This window comes from Sebastes umbrosus, chromosome 18 (genome assembly GCF_015220745.1).
Source record: "Sebastes umbrosus isolate fSebUmb1 chromosome 18, fSebUmb1.pri, whole genome shotgun sequence".
Lineage (NCBI taxonomy): Eukaryota > Metazoa > Chordata > Actinopteri > Perciformes > Sebastidae > Sebastes > Sebastes umbrosus.
The window spans coordinates 28284018-28301357 of NC_051286.1; the positions used below are offsets into that span (position 1 = coordinate 28284018).

A 17340-nucleotide genomic window follows, 5' to 3' on the forward strand; every position below is an offset into this window, starting at 1 on the left:
CCTGTACAGATTTTAAAGCCCCTTGAGGCAAATTTGTGATTTGTGATTTTGGGCTATACAAATATCGTAGACTTGATTTGACTACCTAACAGTTCTAGAGTACTTATTTTCTCTTCTGTGTTTCAGTTTTGAGATGAGATTTACATTTCCTAGCCTTTGAAATGGGGACCTTTCATCTGAAGAGAGGGAAGAATGTAAGATGATGATTTTAACAATACTGTAACGTGGTTATTCATCGTCGAACACTATGTTCCAAGGTGTTCAGCCACTAACAGGGCTTTAGATTTTTAGTCCTATGTGAGTTTTTATTCATGATGAACATTTTCTTTTAATATTATATTTCTTACAGTTTTTTTCTTATATATTTTCTAAATAAGCAGTTGGGTGGTTTGCAAATTATCTCACAGACAGAGCCCAGGCTGTTCAGATTGACGGTTCTGCCTCGGAGATATTGCAAGTAAAAAAGGGGATCCCTCAAGGTTCAGTTCTGGGCCCGTTATTATTTACTATATACATAAATAACCTTGGACAGAATATTCCAAACTCAGCCTTTCATTTCTACACTGATGACACTGTCATCTACTGTTCTGCACCCACTCCTGCTAAGGCCTTTGAATATTTACAACATGCCTTTGATAGGGAACACAAGCAGCTTTGTCATCTGCAACTTGTTCTTAATGCAGACAAAACAAAATGTATGTTCTTTACCACTTCAAAAACAGCAAGATCAGCACTATCTGAGAACATTGTAAAGATAAATGGTCAACAAATTGAGTTGGTATCTACTTTTAAATATCTAGGATTCTTAATTGATGACCACTTTTCTTTTAAGGAGCACATTCAGTATGTTATAAAAAAGTTTAAGCTCTTATTAGGATTTTACTACAGAAACAAATCATGCTTTTCTTTTCGTGTGAAACAGAAACTGGTGGAATTAACCTTTTTGCCTCTTATTGACTATGGAGATGTGTTGTATATGAATGCTTCTGCTCATTGTCTTTGCATGCTGGATAGCATGTCACTGAGATTCATTATAATCTGTCCTTATTTTACTCACTATTGTGCACTCTATCCTAAAGTGAATTGGTAATCCTTATGTGCTCGTCACTTCAGTCATTGGTATGTTTATCTACAAAGCATTCTGGGTTTAGTTCCTTCTTACTTGTCTTCACTTTTGAAAAGGAAAACTGTAAGTCATAATCTGCATTCTATGGACTTTTTGTAATTTGTTGTTCCCAAAGTACGAACTGAACTAGGAAAAAAAGCTTTTAGGTTTTCGGCACCTGCTGCTTGGAATAATTTACAATCTGATCTTCAACGTCAAAACTTAGTTACCTTGAATGAGTTTAAGGCTCTTGTGAAATCGCTGCAGTCGAGGTTGTCTGTGTGTTTTGTATGAGCAAGTTTTAATATTGTTAATTTATGTGTTGTCTGTTAATTTTACTATTACTTGTCTTGCTGCTATCTTGGCCAGGTCTCCCTCGTAAAAGAGATCTTTGATCTCAGTGGGATTAACCTGGTTAAATAAAGGAAAATAAATAAATAAATAAATAATATATAATTTTAAAAAGCTGCAACTCTAAATGACCTAAATATCATCCTAGTCTGATACAACTTTCTGACTATGAATGATGAGCTCTCACCTGCAACATAGTCACCTATTCCAACTGTTGTCAGAGTGATGACAACGAAATATGTCGACTCCAGAGCCGTCCAGCCCTCGATGTGTTTGAAGATCACAGCTGGGATGGTGACGAATAAGATGCAGCCAACCAGGATGAAGAGGAGGGTGGAGGCCACACGGATTTTAGTCTGACTGATCTGGTTGTGTTTATTCTGTGAGAGAAAGTCACATACACACACACACACACACACACACACACAAAGTATAAGCACAGTGTGAACCATACTTGTCTCTTTTTCAGCAGTTTTCTGGTTTCGTTTGGACTCCTTGCTGGCACTGCGCAGAGTCTGAGAAAGGATTTTGATGAATCAGTCACAGTGGCTTTATTATGGCATCAGCATGACCAGTGATTATGATGAGTGTATACTCTGTTTAGGAGGGTGAAGTTGACCTGGCAGTTCATTAGTTCCACAAGGGGAAGTCACCCCTATAATTTGTTTCCTTTTATTTGTACCATGGCAGAAGTTTACTATATTTCTAGTTTCTTAACATTTGTGCTGGCAAACCAAGGTTTTTAAACTAAAGACACATGGACTCACGTGAAATTTATAGAATTTTGTTTTGGGATGTGTGGAAGTAAAACATATTTCTATAAGTAAACTTATAGAAATATGTTAACCAAGGATAGAGAATATTGATCATAAAGGTATATAATCACTGTTTATGTTATATTGCAGTCCCCAGCCATGTCCCTACATATAACCCTGACCTCATCCTACCCATCCCAAGGTGATTTGAATGAGCTACAGCATAACTTGATAAGACTGCAAGCTTCTCTCAGCAGACTGTGGAATGAATAGAGACCTTGTTTAAACCTAGCTGATAGTCAAATGTACAGACGTCAGGTACCAGACATCAGGTACCAGACATCAGGTGCCGGTTAGACAGGTGACAGGCATCAGGTACCAGACATCAGGTACCAGACATCAGGTGCCGGTTAGACAGGTGACAGACATCAGGTACCAGACATCAGGTACCAGACATCAGGTGCCGGTTAGACAGGTGACAGACATCAGGTACCAGACATCAGGTGCCGGTTAGTCAGATTACAGACATCAGGTAACAGTTATTTTAAAAAAAACAGACACTTTAACACCCCGGAGATACCGGAGGAAAATTAGGTGACCGAATGTCTCTTGAGTTTAAGAGCTATGACCTCATAACACCTGGCACCAATAAAACCGGCATGACTTTTGGATTATGCTCAAAAAGGAGTAGCAAGCTCCTCAAAGTTGTATAAAAGACTGTGCTCCAAACCCTGCTTTCAGTCTGTTCCGGACCAGGCTCAGATTTTGGTTGTGTTGCTGTCTCAATAGAACACAATAAAAACTCTGCTTTTTGCACCAAGACTTGGACCATCTCCAGAGAGTTATTTGAGTATCCTGTTTTTACTTTTTTTGACATCTTGAACATTGATTTTTGTAGAAAGTTGATCAAGGTTTCCAGACAACTTTGGCCCAAGATCTGAGACACTTTGCTTCGACAGTGATCCATTTTCTAAGTCTGATCTAACATGTGAAAGGCTCCTATAAAAAAGCAGAGTAAATTGAAATTATATTTAAGTAGCTAAAGTTGCTGAAGGTATCTTTGGCAAAGCAGTCTTGCGCAAAAATATCCTGAAGCACAGTACCCAAACTGGTAGAAGATGATGAATGCTGATGCATATATTGATACTGTACAGGTTTTAGAATTTATAGGAATTCTAGCTCACAGCCTTTAATCATTTAATTATTCTTATTTTGGGGCTAAATGTATTTTAAATGTAAATAATACATTTGGTGTCTGAATTATACTGTTTTATGTTAAAATAGCCATTTTTTAAGGGAAGAAGAAACACATCAATAAAACAGGAGATTCTAAACTTTTGAACAACAGTGTCCGTAAATGTATAAAAGACATCTGACATCTGAACAAGTCATGCTTAGTGCGTCTCACTTTATTACTGTGTGTCTTGTCCTCTCGTCAATTACTGCCCTTATTTAAAACCAAGGGACCACATTAAAAATGTCAATATTATAACCATATCATCTCCACAAAGCTGACTCATGGACGATAGGAGATTTATGTTGCGACTCACCCGGAACATCTTCTCCACCTTGGCGATGCTTTTGACAAATATGGTACCAAGCTGGTCCCCGACGCCTGCCAGGAGGAATCCAAACAGTGGGATTCCAAATATTGCATACAGAATGCAGAAAATTTTCCCGCCCTCAGTGCTCGGAGCAATGTTACCATACCCTGGAGAACACAAAGGAGACAAAAAGGAGTTTTACAGGACTACATGAAGCAAACAAAAGCACTGGGCACATTTAGTTACACATTCTAACGGATATACAACATGCACATCAGACATTGATTTTAATTCACTAATACGAACAAGATAAATGAATGAAATGTCTGTTGTCCAATCAGATCTCTTCAGCTGCCTTGCTGTGAGTTTTCTTGAGATGTTAACCATGGGCTCTGATTTTCAAGTCCAGCTTAGCACTATAAACAAGAGTGGAAAACAAGGTTGAAGAGTAACTTAACCCCCCCTGAAAATCTTGTCTTTGCTGACCTCCAGTTGTAACTTTTCACCTTGCTGCAGTGATGAAGAAGGCCCTGTTCAGACCTGGTATTAACATGCGTCCTCAGTGATCGGATCAATCACAAGTGGACAGCTTTAAAGGGACTGTTTGTAAGAATCAGAAATGTCTTGGTAACAGCAACAACTGTGGCCGTTAAGTCAACGAAAGTCAGCGTCCTGTTGCTCGCGCTCGCACCTGTGCTCGCTCTACATAGACATGAACGAGCATTGCTCAAAACAGTGAGGCGACACACGTCAGCTAAAAGCACAATATCACTCTATATTTCAGCTGCTTAGCAGTAATGTTAGCTGACCAGACGAAGGTCTCTCCATGAATCAATGCTGATCCTAGTGTTGGCTTTTCCTGCCTCAGCCTACCGACCGCGGCCGGAGGGAACAGGGGAGACACCGGAGTTTTGGTCGGACACGATAACGTTTCTCTCTGCGGAGCCCCGTCACTTCACAAGACACGGGAAACCTCTGTTGGTCTGGAGGAGCTGCAGCAGTTATTTCTACACAAACGTCCACTGTACATTCACTAGATATTCTCAGAGCTAAACTAACTCTCCTGCAGGGTGGAGAGTGAGAACGTGCAAGTGAGAGTGAAGCAAGAGTGAGAACGAGCGCGGTGTGTGAGTGAAGGCAGGCAGAGGAGCAGAGGAGCAGAGTATAGCAGAGACTCCGGTCCTGGAGACCAAAGCTACGGTCTCCCCCGCGTCCTCCGACCGCGGCCAACACTGTTTAACAGACGGGCTTCACTAGATACAACCAAGAGGTTTTGGTGCTTCCATGTAGTTTGTGTTGAAGTCTGAGTCTGAACAGCGTAGCCACATGGGGACGTGCATGGGACACCGACCCGGAATGATTTATACATGTAAGAAATTACAAACAGTCCCTTTAATGACAGGAGTGCGAGGAACTGAATCATCACCTGTCCACCTGTGGCAGTAATGACAGCGATAATATGGGCCATACTTCACTTTGACAAGAGATTATCTCCAGAACATGAGCAGCTTAGTTTGGATTAATATTAGAATCTCCCAAATAAAACCAAACTAAGTTGCCCATTTTTGATGATTACAACCCATTTAAATCTGAGAAAAGAGACAAAAACAATCACTATTTGGAAATACGTATATACTGTATATATATATATATATATATTTTTTTTTTTTTCAGATCAACAGTACAGCTGAGGATAGAGCCAGCAAATATCCTATTGCATAAATTCATAAACATAGGTTAGTGTACAGGTAAACTGTACAATTTTGTAAAGCCAGCACACAATGCAACATACAGTGCATTTCCTATTTACAGGGGTCAGCAACCTTTACTATCAAAAGAGCAATTTTAGGCTAAAAAAAAATCTGTCAGGAGCCGCAAAACATTTGATCATTGTGATGAAGGTAACACAGTTTATAGCCTAAGACTTAGACTATATACTTAGACTCTAAGTGTATAGTATATAAGTCTAATGCAGTGAGGGCCCAAGTGCAAATGTACTACAGAGTATTAGGGCCACATTGAGGGAAAAAACATCTGAGATTTACAGATTAAAGTCATAGTATTACGAGAATAAAGTCATGTCATAACTTAACGAGAAAAAAGTAATAATATTATAAGAATAAATTCATAACTTATAATAAATAACACGTAAAATTACTACTTTATAATATTATGACTTTATTCTCAAAATCTCAGATTTATTTTTTTCCTCAATGTGGCCCTAATACTCCGTCGTACCATAGACCTACAACAACGATACATAAAACTGAAAATGTAAACAATGAACAGTTATTCATTTCCATTTTTATAAATCCACAGGGAGCCACTGGAGAGGGGCTGAAGAGCTGCATGTGGCTCCGGAGCCGCAGGTTGCTGACCCCTGCCTATATAGAACTCCATTGACCTGTTTAGTGTGAGCCATTGAGTCATGCCATAATCACAGTACCTATGGTTGTGATGACAGTCCCGGCGAAGAAGAAGGCACTGCCCAGATCCCAGTGGCTGGAGTTATAGGAGGTATCACCGATGGGATTCACTCCGGCGTTCACAGCCTCCACAGAGTGCTGGGAAGAGAAGTAGAGGAGGATGACCATCAGAAAGTCTTGGTGTCACTATGGTTGTTGAGGATCTGTCTTACTGTGATTTGGATTTAGCATCATGCTAGAATTACCAACTCTCCATTCTTCAGTGTCTGCTGGCTTCTGAGGAGACAGTTTTCACTGCTACTGTTGTAGTGTAGGAGAAAATGTACATCTGTAGGATGCTTTGCTAAGGGTGATTTATTTGGTATCATATATTACTAGTTGGCTGACTATTTGTTATTGTAGTTCTTTGTTTTAATGGAACAACTTAGAAAATATAAAATACATAGAATAAAAATAGCATACTATATACATTAGCAAAGTGTGCAAGTTGCAATGTTTGTTTAAAAAAAAGATTTAATGAGGTAGTTAACCGATGTGCAAATTCAACATGTGCAAGATTATTGCAGGAGTAGAACAGAGTGGAGTGTGCTTGTGACAGAAGCTACTGTATAAAGCTGTGAGTTCTCTGATAGACAGAGGTGAGGTGTTGTAGAGAGGTATTGCTTTGGGTATCAGTCCTTGTGACAGCGAAGTTAAATCAGTCTGTTAGAGAAGAAGCTCCGCCCGTCCAGTAGGTGGTGGAGAGGCTGGTCAGGATTATCCATGTGGGATAACAGTTTGTTCAGTGTCCTGCTTCTCCAACACAACTTCAAAAATGTCAAAAATTACAGAGCCAGCTTTCTTAATCAGTTTATTAAGTCTGTTGGTGTCACAAGGTAAAAAAGGAAGGAGGACAGCACAGTTCCCTGTGGAGCTCCAGTACTACTAACTAGGAATGTACATTCCAAGCAAAAATACTATTAGAAAATCACTGGGTATTATTAGATTATTATTCAAATAATACCCCCCACCCACCCACACACACACACACACACACACACACACACGCACACACACACACACACACACACATACACGTGTAACACCATGGATTGAGAGTTTATTTCAACCATATTGTTGGAACAGTGGAAGAGGACGGTGGAAAGACAAACCAATACGGTTTAGGTGAGTTTTATTTTGTTTCTGTCGGGTTTGAATGACGAGATGCTCCGCTGCTGGAACAGCTGATCTACCTGCTGAAACTACTAGGAGCGCGGCGCCGCTTGCACACAGACACGACGTCGGGGTGTGCTCACGGGGGGTCTGCCTGGGTGATCTGGTGCCAACGGGCTTGGCACGCCATTGGGAACCTTAAACCTAATGCGGCCCGGTGGCCTCAACCTGGTCACCTGACGTGCGCCTCCGGGTACCCAACTCTCTTTCCTACGGAGGGCGCACGGGGGTTTGTAGAAGCAGTGCACACACACACACACACACACACACACCCCTGCGCTAACAGAAAAGAGCCAAACTGAACGTGCCACACACGTTTTACCGGTAGTAACGTTACTACCAGGCAGCGCCTGCAACGGTTATTACAAGGGAAATATATATTTTTTAAGATGGGACGAATAGTCGCATAAACTATTATAACTCATCCCTACTACTAACCACCATTTCAGACAGAACACTGCCCAGTTGGATAAAACTGCGATCTGACTGTTAGGTAGTCTGTAATCCAGGAGATGATGGACGTGTCTACTCTTCTTCCTCAGTAGCCGTGGCTGGGTGGTGTTAAATGCACCACAGAGCAGATGATGGCATCGTCCACTCCCAGATGAGGGTGGTAGGCAAACTGCAGAGGTAGCCAGACTTTAAACATAATGTAGTTTCAGTTTCAATAAGTTGCCGCTTTAATATTTTGAGATATTGGATGGAGCAGTAGAAATACCACCACGGTTTCTTGGTGAGCAACCAGGAGGCTTCTGTGGAGCCTCCGGACTTGGGAAGGGACCACACCCTGCCCCAGACTGATGCACCCAGAGCTCAACTACAAGGTAAGAAGAACAAATGTTTTCCAAATTTTCTGCATACAAAGAAAGCAGTCCTTGAAGTTGATTTTATGTGGGAGTTAAAGGACATGTCCTGAACAAAGATAATGCTGCAGGCCAGGGCAATGCAGTAGCGATACCATTAGATGATATGTTTCAGAGGTGTTCAGTAAGTTCAACTTATCTAGATGAGTAATAAGCATTTGCTGGCAGTCCACCACTGATAACATAGGAACACAAGGCTCGGGTTCAGTTACAGGCAGATAGTGCCAGGCTGAGAGCCCACTGTGGTGAACATAAATAGCACTAAGGTCTTGAAGATTAGCTTGATATGCTAATTCCATAGGTTGCAGGGCTAGGGTCCATATAGCTTAAGAACTATTTTGCTGTCTGAGAGTCCGCTGCAGGAGAATAGTGGGGTTAGGGTCCACACTAGTTGCACACCAAGGTTCTGTTGCATAGGATTGCCGATAGGTCTGTTGCATTGCAGAGCTGTAGGCGCCCGGTAGAAAAAGTAAAGCGTGCAGATTAAAAGAATAGGGATATAAAAGGCCAGCATTTAACTGTACATACATACAGTATATGAATACTTCCTCCTGTATCTTCTTGCTGCTAATAGTATTGGTTTCTATATGCAAAGTGGATTTGATTTTTGTGTTGTATAAAGCCTTTTTAAAAACATTGTGTGTCTAACATACTTACAGTTTATCAGCGATTACTGTAATATTAATATATAACTAATTACTATTATATGTAACCTTGCGCAAGCAGAGGAATGTAACACTCCACTAGGCCGTTGGCCCACTGCAGTACAGTGACGCCCGGAACACACAGGGAACGTCAGGAGCGCATGGCGGCTGCGTGATTCACGCGTCGGGTGCTCACACTAGCTGCGTGTCTGCTGCGTTTCTGCTGCTGCAGCTGCTGCTGTCAGCCCTTTCTTTCTACATAGAGTTTGTCTTTTAATGACCATTTCATTTCATTAGAGAAGTCATTTATAGAAAGGTTAAGAAACGTGTGGTAATTGTAAATAATAGTAATAATCCACAATTAAAACTGTAATTCCCGTAAAACTGTACTATATTCATTCATGGAGCTCTCCAAGTCACTGCATGTTTTACAACACATAATACATGTCCGGCACATATTTCAGAATAAAAGCCTTGTGTTAACAATGAAGGAATTCTGTCCACAGAAAAAATGCTTGAGGGCTTTTATTTTGGAATGAAAGCAGGAAGTGTTGATTTAAAAATAAGTCTTTACCTTTTTTTCATGTCCGTAACATATTCTACAGATAGACATTGAAGCTGTGTAATGTTGCTGATATGATGTTAATATACAGTCAATAGATCACCTTCATTGTCTGTTGCTAGACAAAAAATAGGTGAGACCTCTATTCTCTAGAAGAGATGCAGCATGAGACGCGCGTCTCACGCACGTCACACGCGGGCAGTGTGGCTGCTCTAACCTGTTAACACGGACGGCGAAATAAAAATCCACAGGTAACGCAGCTGCCACGTACTCCTGACGTTCCTGGTGTGTCCGGGCTTTAACAGTGCGAGCATTATGCTGTGGCTGTTACGTTGAAAAAAAATAAATAAAATTTTTTGGGAAAAACACAAAACACAAAAAGAAAGAAAAGGTTGTTATAAGCCACAGACCGTTGGATAAGTTGAAAAAAAGTTGAAGTTTAAACTAACGATCTCTGACAGCTGTCAGGAGGCACTGATATACGTGCATGTACCAGCTGAATCAACTTATTCTGACAGTCTCCACCCATCAGAAATAGTGAACTGTGTTGGCGGTTTCAATGCTGTGTCTGTGGGGAGTGGTTTTGGTGTTGACCACATTGTTGCTAGTGATCATTTGGCTCAGCTCACCAAGAAGAGCCGGCTCTTTCGACTCCCAAACGGCTCTTCGTTTTACCACTTCTGCCTTTTATAATTCAGCCAAATTTAGCACAGTTTAGACCTATGATTAGTATGTGTGCACATATATCACTAAAATTATTCAATATAATTATACTAAACATTATAATTTCATTCATTTTACATGCTGCTTTCTCTCCTCCTCTCCCTCCTGCTCTGTACCTGTAGACCGTCAGCACGCCGCGTACCCCCGCCCCTCCCTGCTTGATGGTATGATCCTTGTCTGTCATCACCTGATTGGTCACATGGACGTCATTAACACAACATTCAGTCACAGTCAGTGGATTGTGTGCCGGTAGCCCGGAGAACATCATCCTATCATTCTGCCTTGAATTTAATAAATAATTTAAAAAAACGTCTCTGGTACGGGAGCCGGCTCCCATCGTTCACTAAAAAGGACCGGCTCGTTCGCGACCGACACATCACTAATTGTTGCTGCTATATTTGAGGATGAGATAACATATGCTATAAAATTAAGTGTAGCATGCATGCTGATCGATTTCATGTGCAAATGCCCATCACATTATTTGATTCACATTGCCCAGAGAAAATTGCCATCAGCTGAGCAAAGCATTTCTGTTATTATTACTGCTATTATTACTGCTATTTCTATTATCACTATATCATCATATAGTCACTGTTATTGATTATTGTTAATAGTCCTATTTGTATTACAAATTACAGCTGTTCTGCTATTATTGTGGTTGCTATTGAGGCGGTTGAAGCAACTGTCGATCATGGCAACAGAAGCGTTGTGTGTGATGCTGGTGGTCTGGTGTTGCAGAAAGAAAAAGAAAAGAAAGAAAAAAGGGTTGTGGATGTGCTCTTAGGTGACACAGAGAGGACGGTACGGGCTGTCCATACTTCAAACAGAACTTGAGGTAACGAATGTTTGAATATATAAAAAGGCAGGGGTACAGTCGCCACAACTCAATGAATTTTTCGTCAGTTTGGTTGTCCCACCTGACGGCAGCAAACTCGGCATCCCTCCTCCTTTTTGTCATGTTTGTCTATTACAATATTAGAGAGCACCTGATTGGTCAACGCAAAGGAACACGTCGTTTGGAGATGTCACACTAGGCGTGTTGAGACGAAACATTCTGACAGGCTAGACTTTTCCTCGGGGTGTCGTGGGGCGTCCCAGACGTGGCGGCGGTTGTCGTGTAATATGACACACTACACGAGATAAGAGGATCGATTTTCGCACACGACACTCATTTATCATTCCCGATCCCCTATGACGGCCGTGTCGGGCTATAATCGGGCTGATATCTAGTAGTCTGAACTGGGCATTACTTGAGTTTGCTTCTCAGAGCAATTAAGGTGCGTTTCAGTCTGTTGATGGGTCCAGCGTTGTTCCACAGGCTCGGACAATAACAGGGCCGTCATGTTGCTCATCAGCGGGTGAACAGCACGGCTGGTTTAGAGTAAAGAGGTGCTAACTAACGGTAAAACTTCTTAAAGTTCTAACTAACGGTAAAACTTCTTAAGGTTCTAACTAAGGGTAAAACTTCTTAAGGTTCTAACTAAGGGTAATACTTGTTAAGCAGCCAAGTTGGGATGGGGTCTAAGAGACAGGTAGATGGCTAAGACGAAGAGATCATATAGTATAGAGTATACATACTACATCCTGTTTACATTCAGTTTTCCCATCTGAAATACTATCTACCACAAAATTACAACTATTGTAAATTTATTTATGTCTATATTTAACCGCCATATTTTAACTGCACTATTTTATGCCCTACATTAGGGGTCAGCAACCTGCGGCTCCAGAGCCTCATGCGTCTCTTCAGCTCCTCTCCAGTGGCTCCCTGTGGATATTTCTCGTAAAGTTATGACTTTATTGTCGTAATATTAAGACTTTTTTACTCGTAAACTTATGATTTTATTCTCTTAATATTACGCCTTATTTTCTCATTAAGTTATTACATTTTTTTTCAATTCAATTTATTTTTATATAGCGTCAAATCACAACAGAAGTTATCTCAAGACGCTTTATATATAGAGCAGGTCTTAGACCGTACACCATAGTTTAGAGACCCAACAAGATCCACCAAGATCCACCAAGATCCACCAAGCGCGCTGTGGCCAGGAAAAACTCCCCGATTACTGGGAAGAAACCTGGAGCAGAACCGGGCTGTGGGTGGGAGGCCATCTGCCGAGACCGGCTGCGGGGAGAGAGAGAGAGAGAGAGAGAGAAAAAGAAAGAAAGAGAGAGAGAGAGAGAGAGAGAGAGAGAGAGAGAGAGAGAGAGAGAAGCAACCACAATAATAGTTCTGACTTTATTCTCGTAATATTACGACTTTTTTTTCGTAAAGTTGACTTTATTCTTACAATACTACGACTTTCTTCTCATAAAGTTCTGACTTTATTCCCGTAATATTACGACTTTTTTCTCATTAAGTTATGACTTTATTCTCTTAATATTATGCCTTATTTTCTCGTGAAGTTATGACTTTATTCTCGTAATATTACGACTATAAGAAGTCGTAATATTCTGACTTTGTTCTCAATGTAGCCCTAATACTCTGTAGTACATTGTCTCTTTGGGCCTCACTGCATTAGACTTATATACTATATACTTAGACTATAAACTGTGTTACCTTCATCACAATGATCAAATGTTTTGCGGCTCCAGACAAGATTTATTTATTAATTTTTTGCCTAAATAGCTCTTTTGATAGTAAAGGTTGCTGACCCCTGCCCTAGATTATCATTTTGTTTTTACTTATACTTGCATTACTTTCCCCTTTTATATAGATATTTTATGAGCATTGTTGACCAAAGATGTTCCTTCCCAATGACTGCTTTACTGGAATTGACAAATGGCAAATAAAGAATCTTGAAACACCTTGAAACACCTGTGTGTGTGTGTGTGTGTGTGTGTGTGTGTGTGTGGGTGTGTGGGTGTGCGCGTGTGTGTGTGTGTGTGTGTGTGTGTGTGCCCTCTGCACAGAGAGGTGCAGGGAGAGGGCACAGACACGAGGCTGATATCTGGAGTAGGCATCACAATCAGTGGCAGTCCTCCCTGCAGATGTCCGTCCTGGCAGATGGCGACTCAGTGTAATGAGCCCCACTCTGTGCTGAGCCTTAGTGGCCAGCTGAAGGGCAATCACACAAGGACACAACTCATCCACCTCATGCACAGAGAGTCAAACTCTGTCACAGACTTCAAGCCCTAGTTTGGACTTTTTCACAGTACATATCAATAAATGATAAATAACAATAAAAGAGGGTATATTAGAAGTAATCACTTCTTGTCTGTGATTCTGTGACTTTCTGAGTGTTGCACTGAAATCAAATAAACACACTGCTGAATGTTAAGCAACAATGCAAGTTACTATGGATGTAATATCAGGGCTCCAGTCTGACTGTTTGCATTGGCTGCACTGGTGCGCCTAGCATTTTCATTTAGGTGCACCACTGCATAATTTAGGTGCAACCAAAATTTGTCACTGCACCTTTATCCCCACACATACATTATGCCCCGTCTGCAATGCAAACGAGAGTAGATGAAGAAAACTTGTAAAATGCCACAAAATGCGCCAGCTTTGATACTCGCAGTACTACCATGTGAAAATGGCCATGGCTGGGTTTAAGTGCAATCCACATACATACATACTCTGTTGGTATAAGACAGGGGTCAGCAACCTTTACTATCAAAAGAGCCATTTTAGGCAAAAAGAAATCTGTCTGGAGCCGCAAAACATTTGATCATTGTGATGAAGGTAACACAGTTTATAGTCTAAGTATATAGTATATAAGTCTAATGCAGTGAGGGCCAAAGACACAATGTACTACGGAGTATTAGGGCTACATTGAGGGAAAAAACATCTGAGATTTACAGAATAAAGTCAGAATATTACGAGAAAAAAAGTCGTAATATTACGAGAATAAAGTCATAACTTTACGAAAAAAAATCGTAATATTATGAGAATAAAGTCATAACGACAAAAAAAGTCGTAGTATTGTAAGAATGAAGTCATAACTTAACGACAAACAAAGTTGTAATATTACGACAATAAAGTCATAACTTAACGAGAAAAAAAAGTTGTAATATTACGAGAATAAAGTCATAACTTTACGAGAAAAAAAGTCTTAATATTACGAGAATAAAGTCATAACTTAATGAGAAAAAAAAGTCGGAATATTACGGGAATAAAGTCATAACTTTACGGGAAAAAAATAAAATAGCACGTAAAATTACTATTTTATATACTTTATTTATATACTTTATTATGACTTTATTCTCATAATATTACGACTTTCTTTTCTCGTAAACCTATGACTTTATTGTCGCAATATTATGACTTTGTTCTCATAATATTATGACTTTATTCTCGAAATCTCAAATTTATTTTTTTTCCTCAATGTGACCCTAATACACCGTCGTACCGTCGTACCATAGACCTACAACAATGATAAATAAAAATTAAAATGTAAACAAAAAACAGTTATTCTTTTCCATTTTTATAAATCCACATGGAGCCACTGGAGAGGAGCTGAAGAGCTGCATGTGGCTCCGGAGCCGCAGGTTGCTGACCCCTGGTCTAAGAGTTGCTTAATGTAATGAGTGCGTAGCGAGTGTGTGGTCGAGTGACAGAGAGAGAGATGTGCTCAGAGCAGATCAGCTGTTTGGTGATCACTCGAAGCAGAGAAGAAATCAGCAGTAAAGTGTGTTATTAAATGTACAGTGTCACACACACTTTTGCCCCCCCCCCCCCCCCCCCTCCCCAGATGATGCGAGGGGGACATGGGAGACAGGTGGTGGAGTGGTGATGATGTTGGGGCTGGGCTGTTCAGGGCCGGGGACAAGTGTATTGCAGCACTTTTTCTTGATGAAAAAACAATCAATAGTTGTCTTCATTTTGAATTATCAGTATGTTTTCTGGTTGTGATGTTTCAGTAAAGATACACACAGAGACAGACTGGCTAAATGTCAGCTGCACCGGTGGGACCAATGAAAATGTTTAGTCACACTTGACAGATTATAGGTCGCATGTGTGACCAAAATGTTGGCACTCTGAAACCCTATAATAATAATATAGAATGTAATAAAGAAAAAAAAGGATGGAGTCAGTAGGTATTCATTCAATACTGAATGATAAAAAAAACATCATAAGGTGCAATATGAATATATGAAAATATTGTGGTGAAAACTGGATTGTCAACAATGAATCAATGAGTCGACCAAGAGTAAAATAATCTGCAACTATTTTGATAATCAATTTATTGTTCACTGTTCCAGCAAAAACACTTTGAACTCACTGGTTCCAGCTTCTCAGACGAGAGGATTTGCTGCTATTCTCTCAACAAACTGAACGTGTTGGAGCAGTACTGCCACCTGTTGACAATTGAGTAGTGTGAAATGTGCATTGTGTCATTTGTGCACACATGCGTGTGCATGCAACACACAAAACAGCTAACCCTAACCCTAACTGCAAGTTGGTTTGCTCAAAATGAAAGAACATTTAACATCCTGTCAGCGGGAAAAGAAGTACCTTTATCTTAAAACTGTACATCGTCAACATTGGTGGGGAAACACATGAAGCGTGGGGTGGAGGGGGAGTCCGGGGGACCTCCCCAACATCAAACACTTTATTTCCTGCATTCTGGTGAATTTTTCCCCTATGGTGCTAGTGGAAATGTCTTTATTTATGTAAAGCAAAACACAAAATTCAGGCGGCAGGTGACAATTCAATGTGGCACTTATTCACCTCAATGATACATTATTTAATTTTAAATAATTAATGAACCTCTGGATTTAATAGCTCATATAATTATTTGAGGATTATCAGTCAGGATTTAGCACTAGTTCAAATGACAAAGAGAAGACAAGAGCCTGCATCTCTTAAAACGTTTTGTATGGTATTCCATCATTATGGAGCATAGTTAAAAAAGGCTGCGCTGCCTAGTTTCTTGAGCGTATAATTGTGTGTAATTAAAAACCCAACAGTAGAAGATCTGAGAGCTTGTGAAGGCTTTTAAAAAAAATGTTGTCGATCCAAAATAAATGTATGGATTATTTCTCGCCTCGAATGTTTTCAGAAACACATTTCAGTGAACTATTTACGTGAAATAAGAGAAAAAAGTTTCCAAACGAGCCGCCATGTTGTTTCCGGTTTGAAAGCTGTGAGCAACAGCCCACGGAGGGAAAGCATTCATCCAATCAGGTGGGAAGAGCCCCTAAAAAACACCCCTGTGGACACGTACCATTACACAGAAGACAGCGTGGCTCTGTGACTACCTCTGTCCCCCATTCCGCCTCCGTATCTTTTATACAGAACAGCAAGGCGGAATAACGGCAGAACACTCCCACCTTGAACAGGCTGTGAAAGGGATGAGGCTCCAAACCAGAAAAACAGGGAGCGAAAGCTGAGAGAGGCTGAATCACTGAACGAGAGAGGTTGAAATATACTTAAAAACTAAATGATATTAAGGTGACACAAAACAGTCCAACGGTACCTACTCAGTTAATCAAAAATAATCTAGATAACATGCCAACAACTTTTCATTCATTCAACCTTTATTGAAATCTTTAGGAATCATTGAGGGCATGCCCTCACTTTCCATGATGTCAAGAGTACATCAAATAGAATTAATACACAGAACAAAATTAACAAATTACAAGAAGCAAACGGCCAGACAACAATAGAGCAATGTTAAAAACAGTTACATTCATACACGGTGTGTTTCCGTGTAACGTATGGGCGGATGCCTTTCTCATCCAGCAGCCTTGTTATGTCTGTAGAACGTTACACTACGTTGTCTTTCATCCCGTCATCTACCGCTTTGTTCTTTCTCACCGCGGACGGACAGCAGCTCCTGCACCTTGGAGTCTCACCACACATCCACACACGTATCTCTGCTGTCAGAAGGAGGCGGGGTCACGCGTCATCAATGTGTCATCAGTCACACTGCGCATGTGTTATACCCTGTGGTCTTAATGCTCAGGCTGATCGGACTCCTTCAAAAATATTCCTTAATCCGGATCATGATCTGGATCGCCACCAAAATCTAATGGATTGTTCATTGATCCATACCCCACCCCTCCAAACAATTTTATTCAAATCCATCGCGAACCTTTGGAGTAATCCTGCGAACAGACAAACAAACCAACCCACAAACCAACAAGGAGGTAGGCGGAGGTAACAATGTGATTTGGAATGTAGCCACAGTTCTTCAGAATGGTGATGGG

At 40.6% G+C, this 17340-nt stretch overlaps 1 protein-coding gene across 1 annotated transcript in view; it reads right to left on the reverse strand.

Moving 5' to 3' along the window:
* The window catches only part of kcnk10a (potassium channel, subfamily K, member 10a), a 42010-nt gene that overhangs the window by 9672 nt on the left and 14998 nt on the right, over nucleotides 1-17340 (reverse strand). Inside the window, exons 3-5 of the mRNA XM_037750295.1 lie at nucleotides 6202-6319; nucleotides 3762-3922; nucleotides 1644-1836 (exon numbers count right to left, since the gene is read on the reverse strand). Of these exons, the coding sequence (XP_037606223.1) occupies nucleotides 1644-1836; nucleotides 3762-3922; nucleotides 6202-6319 (472 nt within the window). The remainder of the gene's footprint in view (nucleotides 1-1643; nucleotides 1837-3761; nucleotides 3923-6201; nucleotides 6320-17340) is intronic.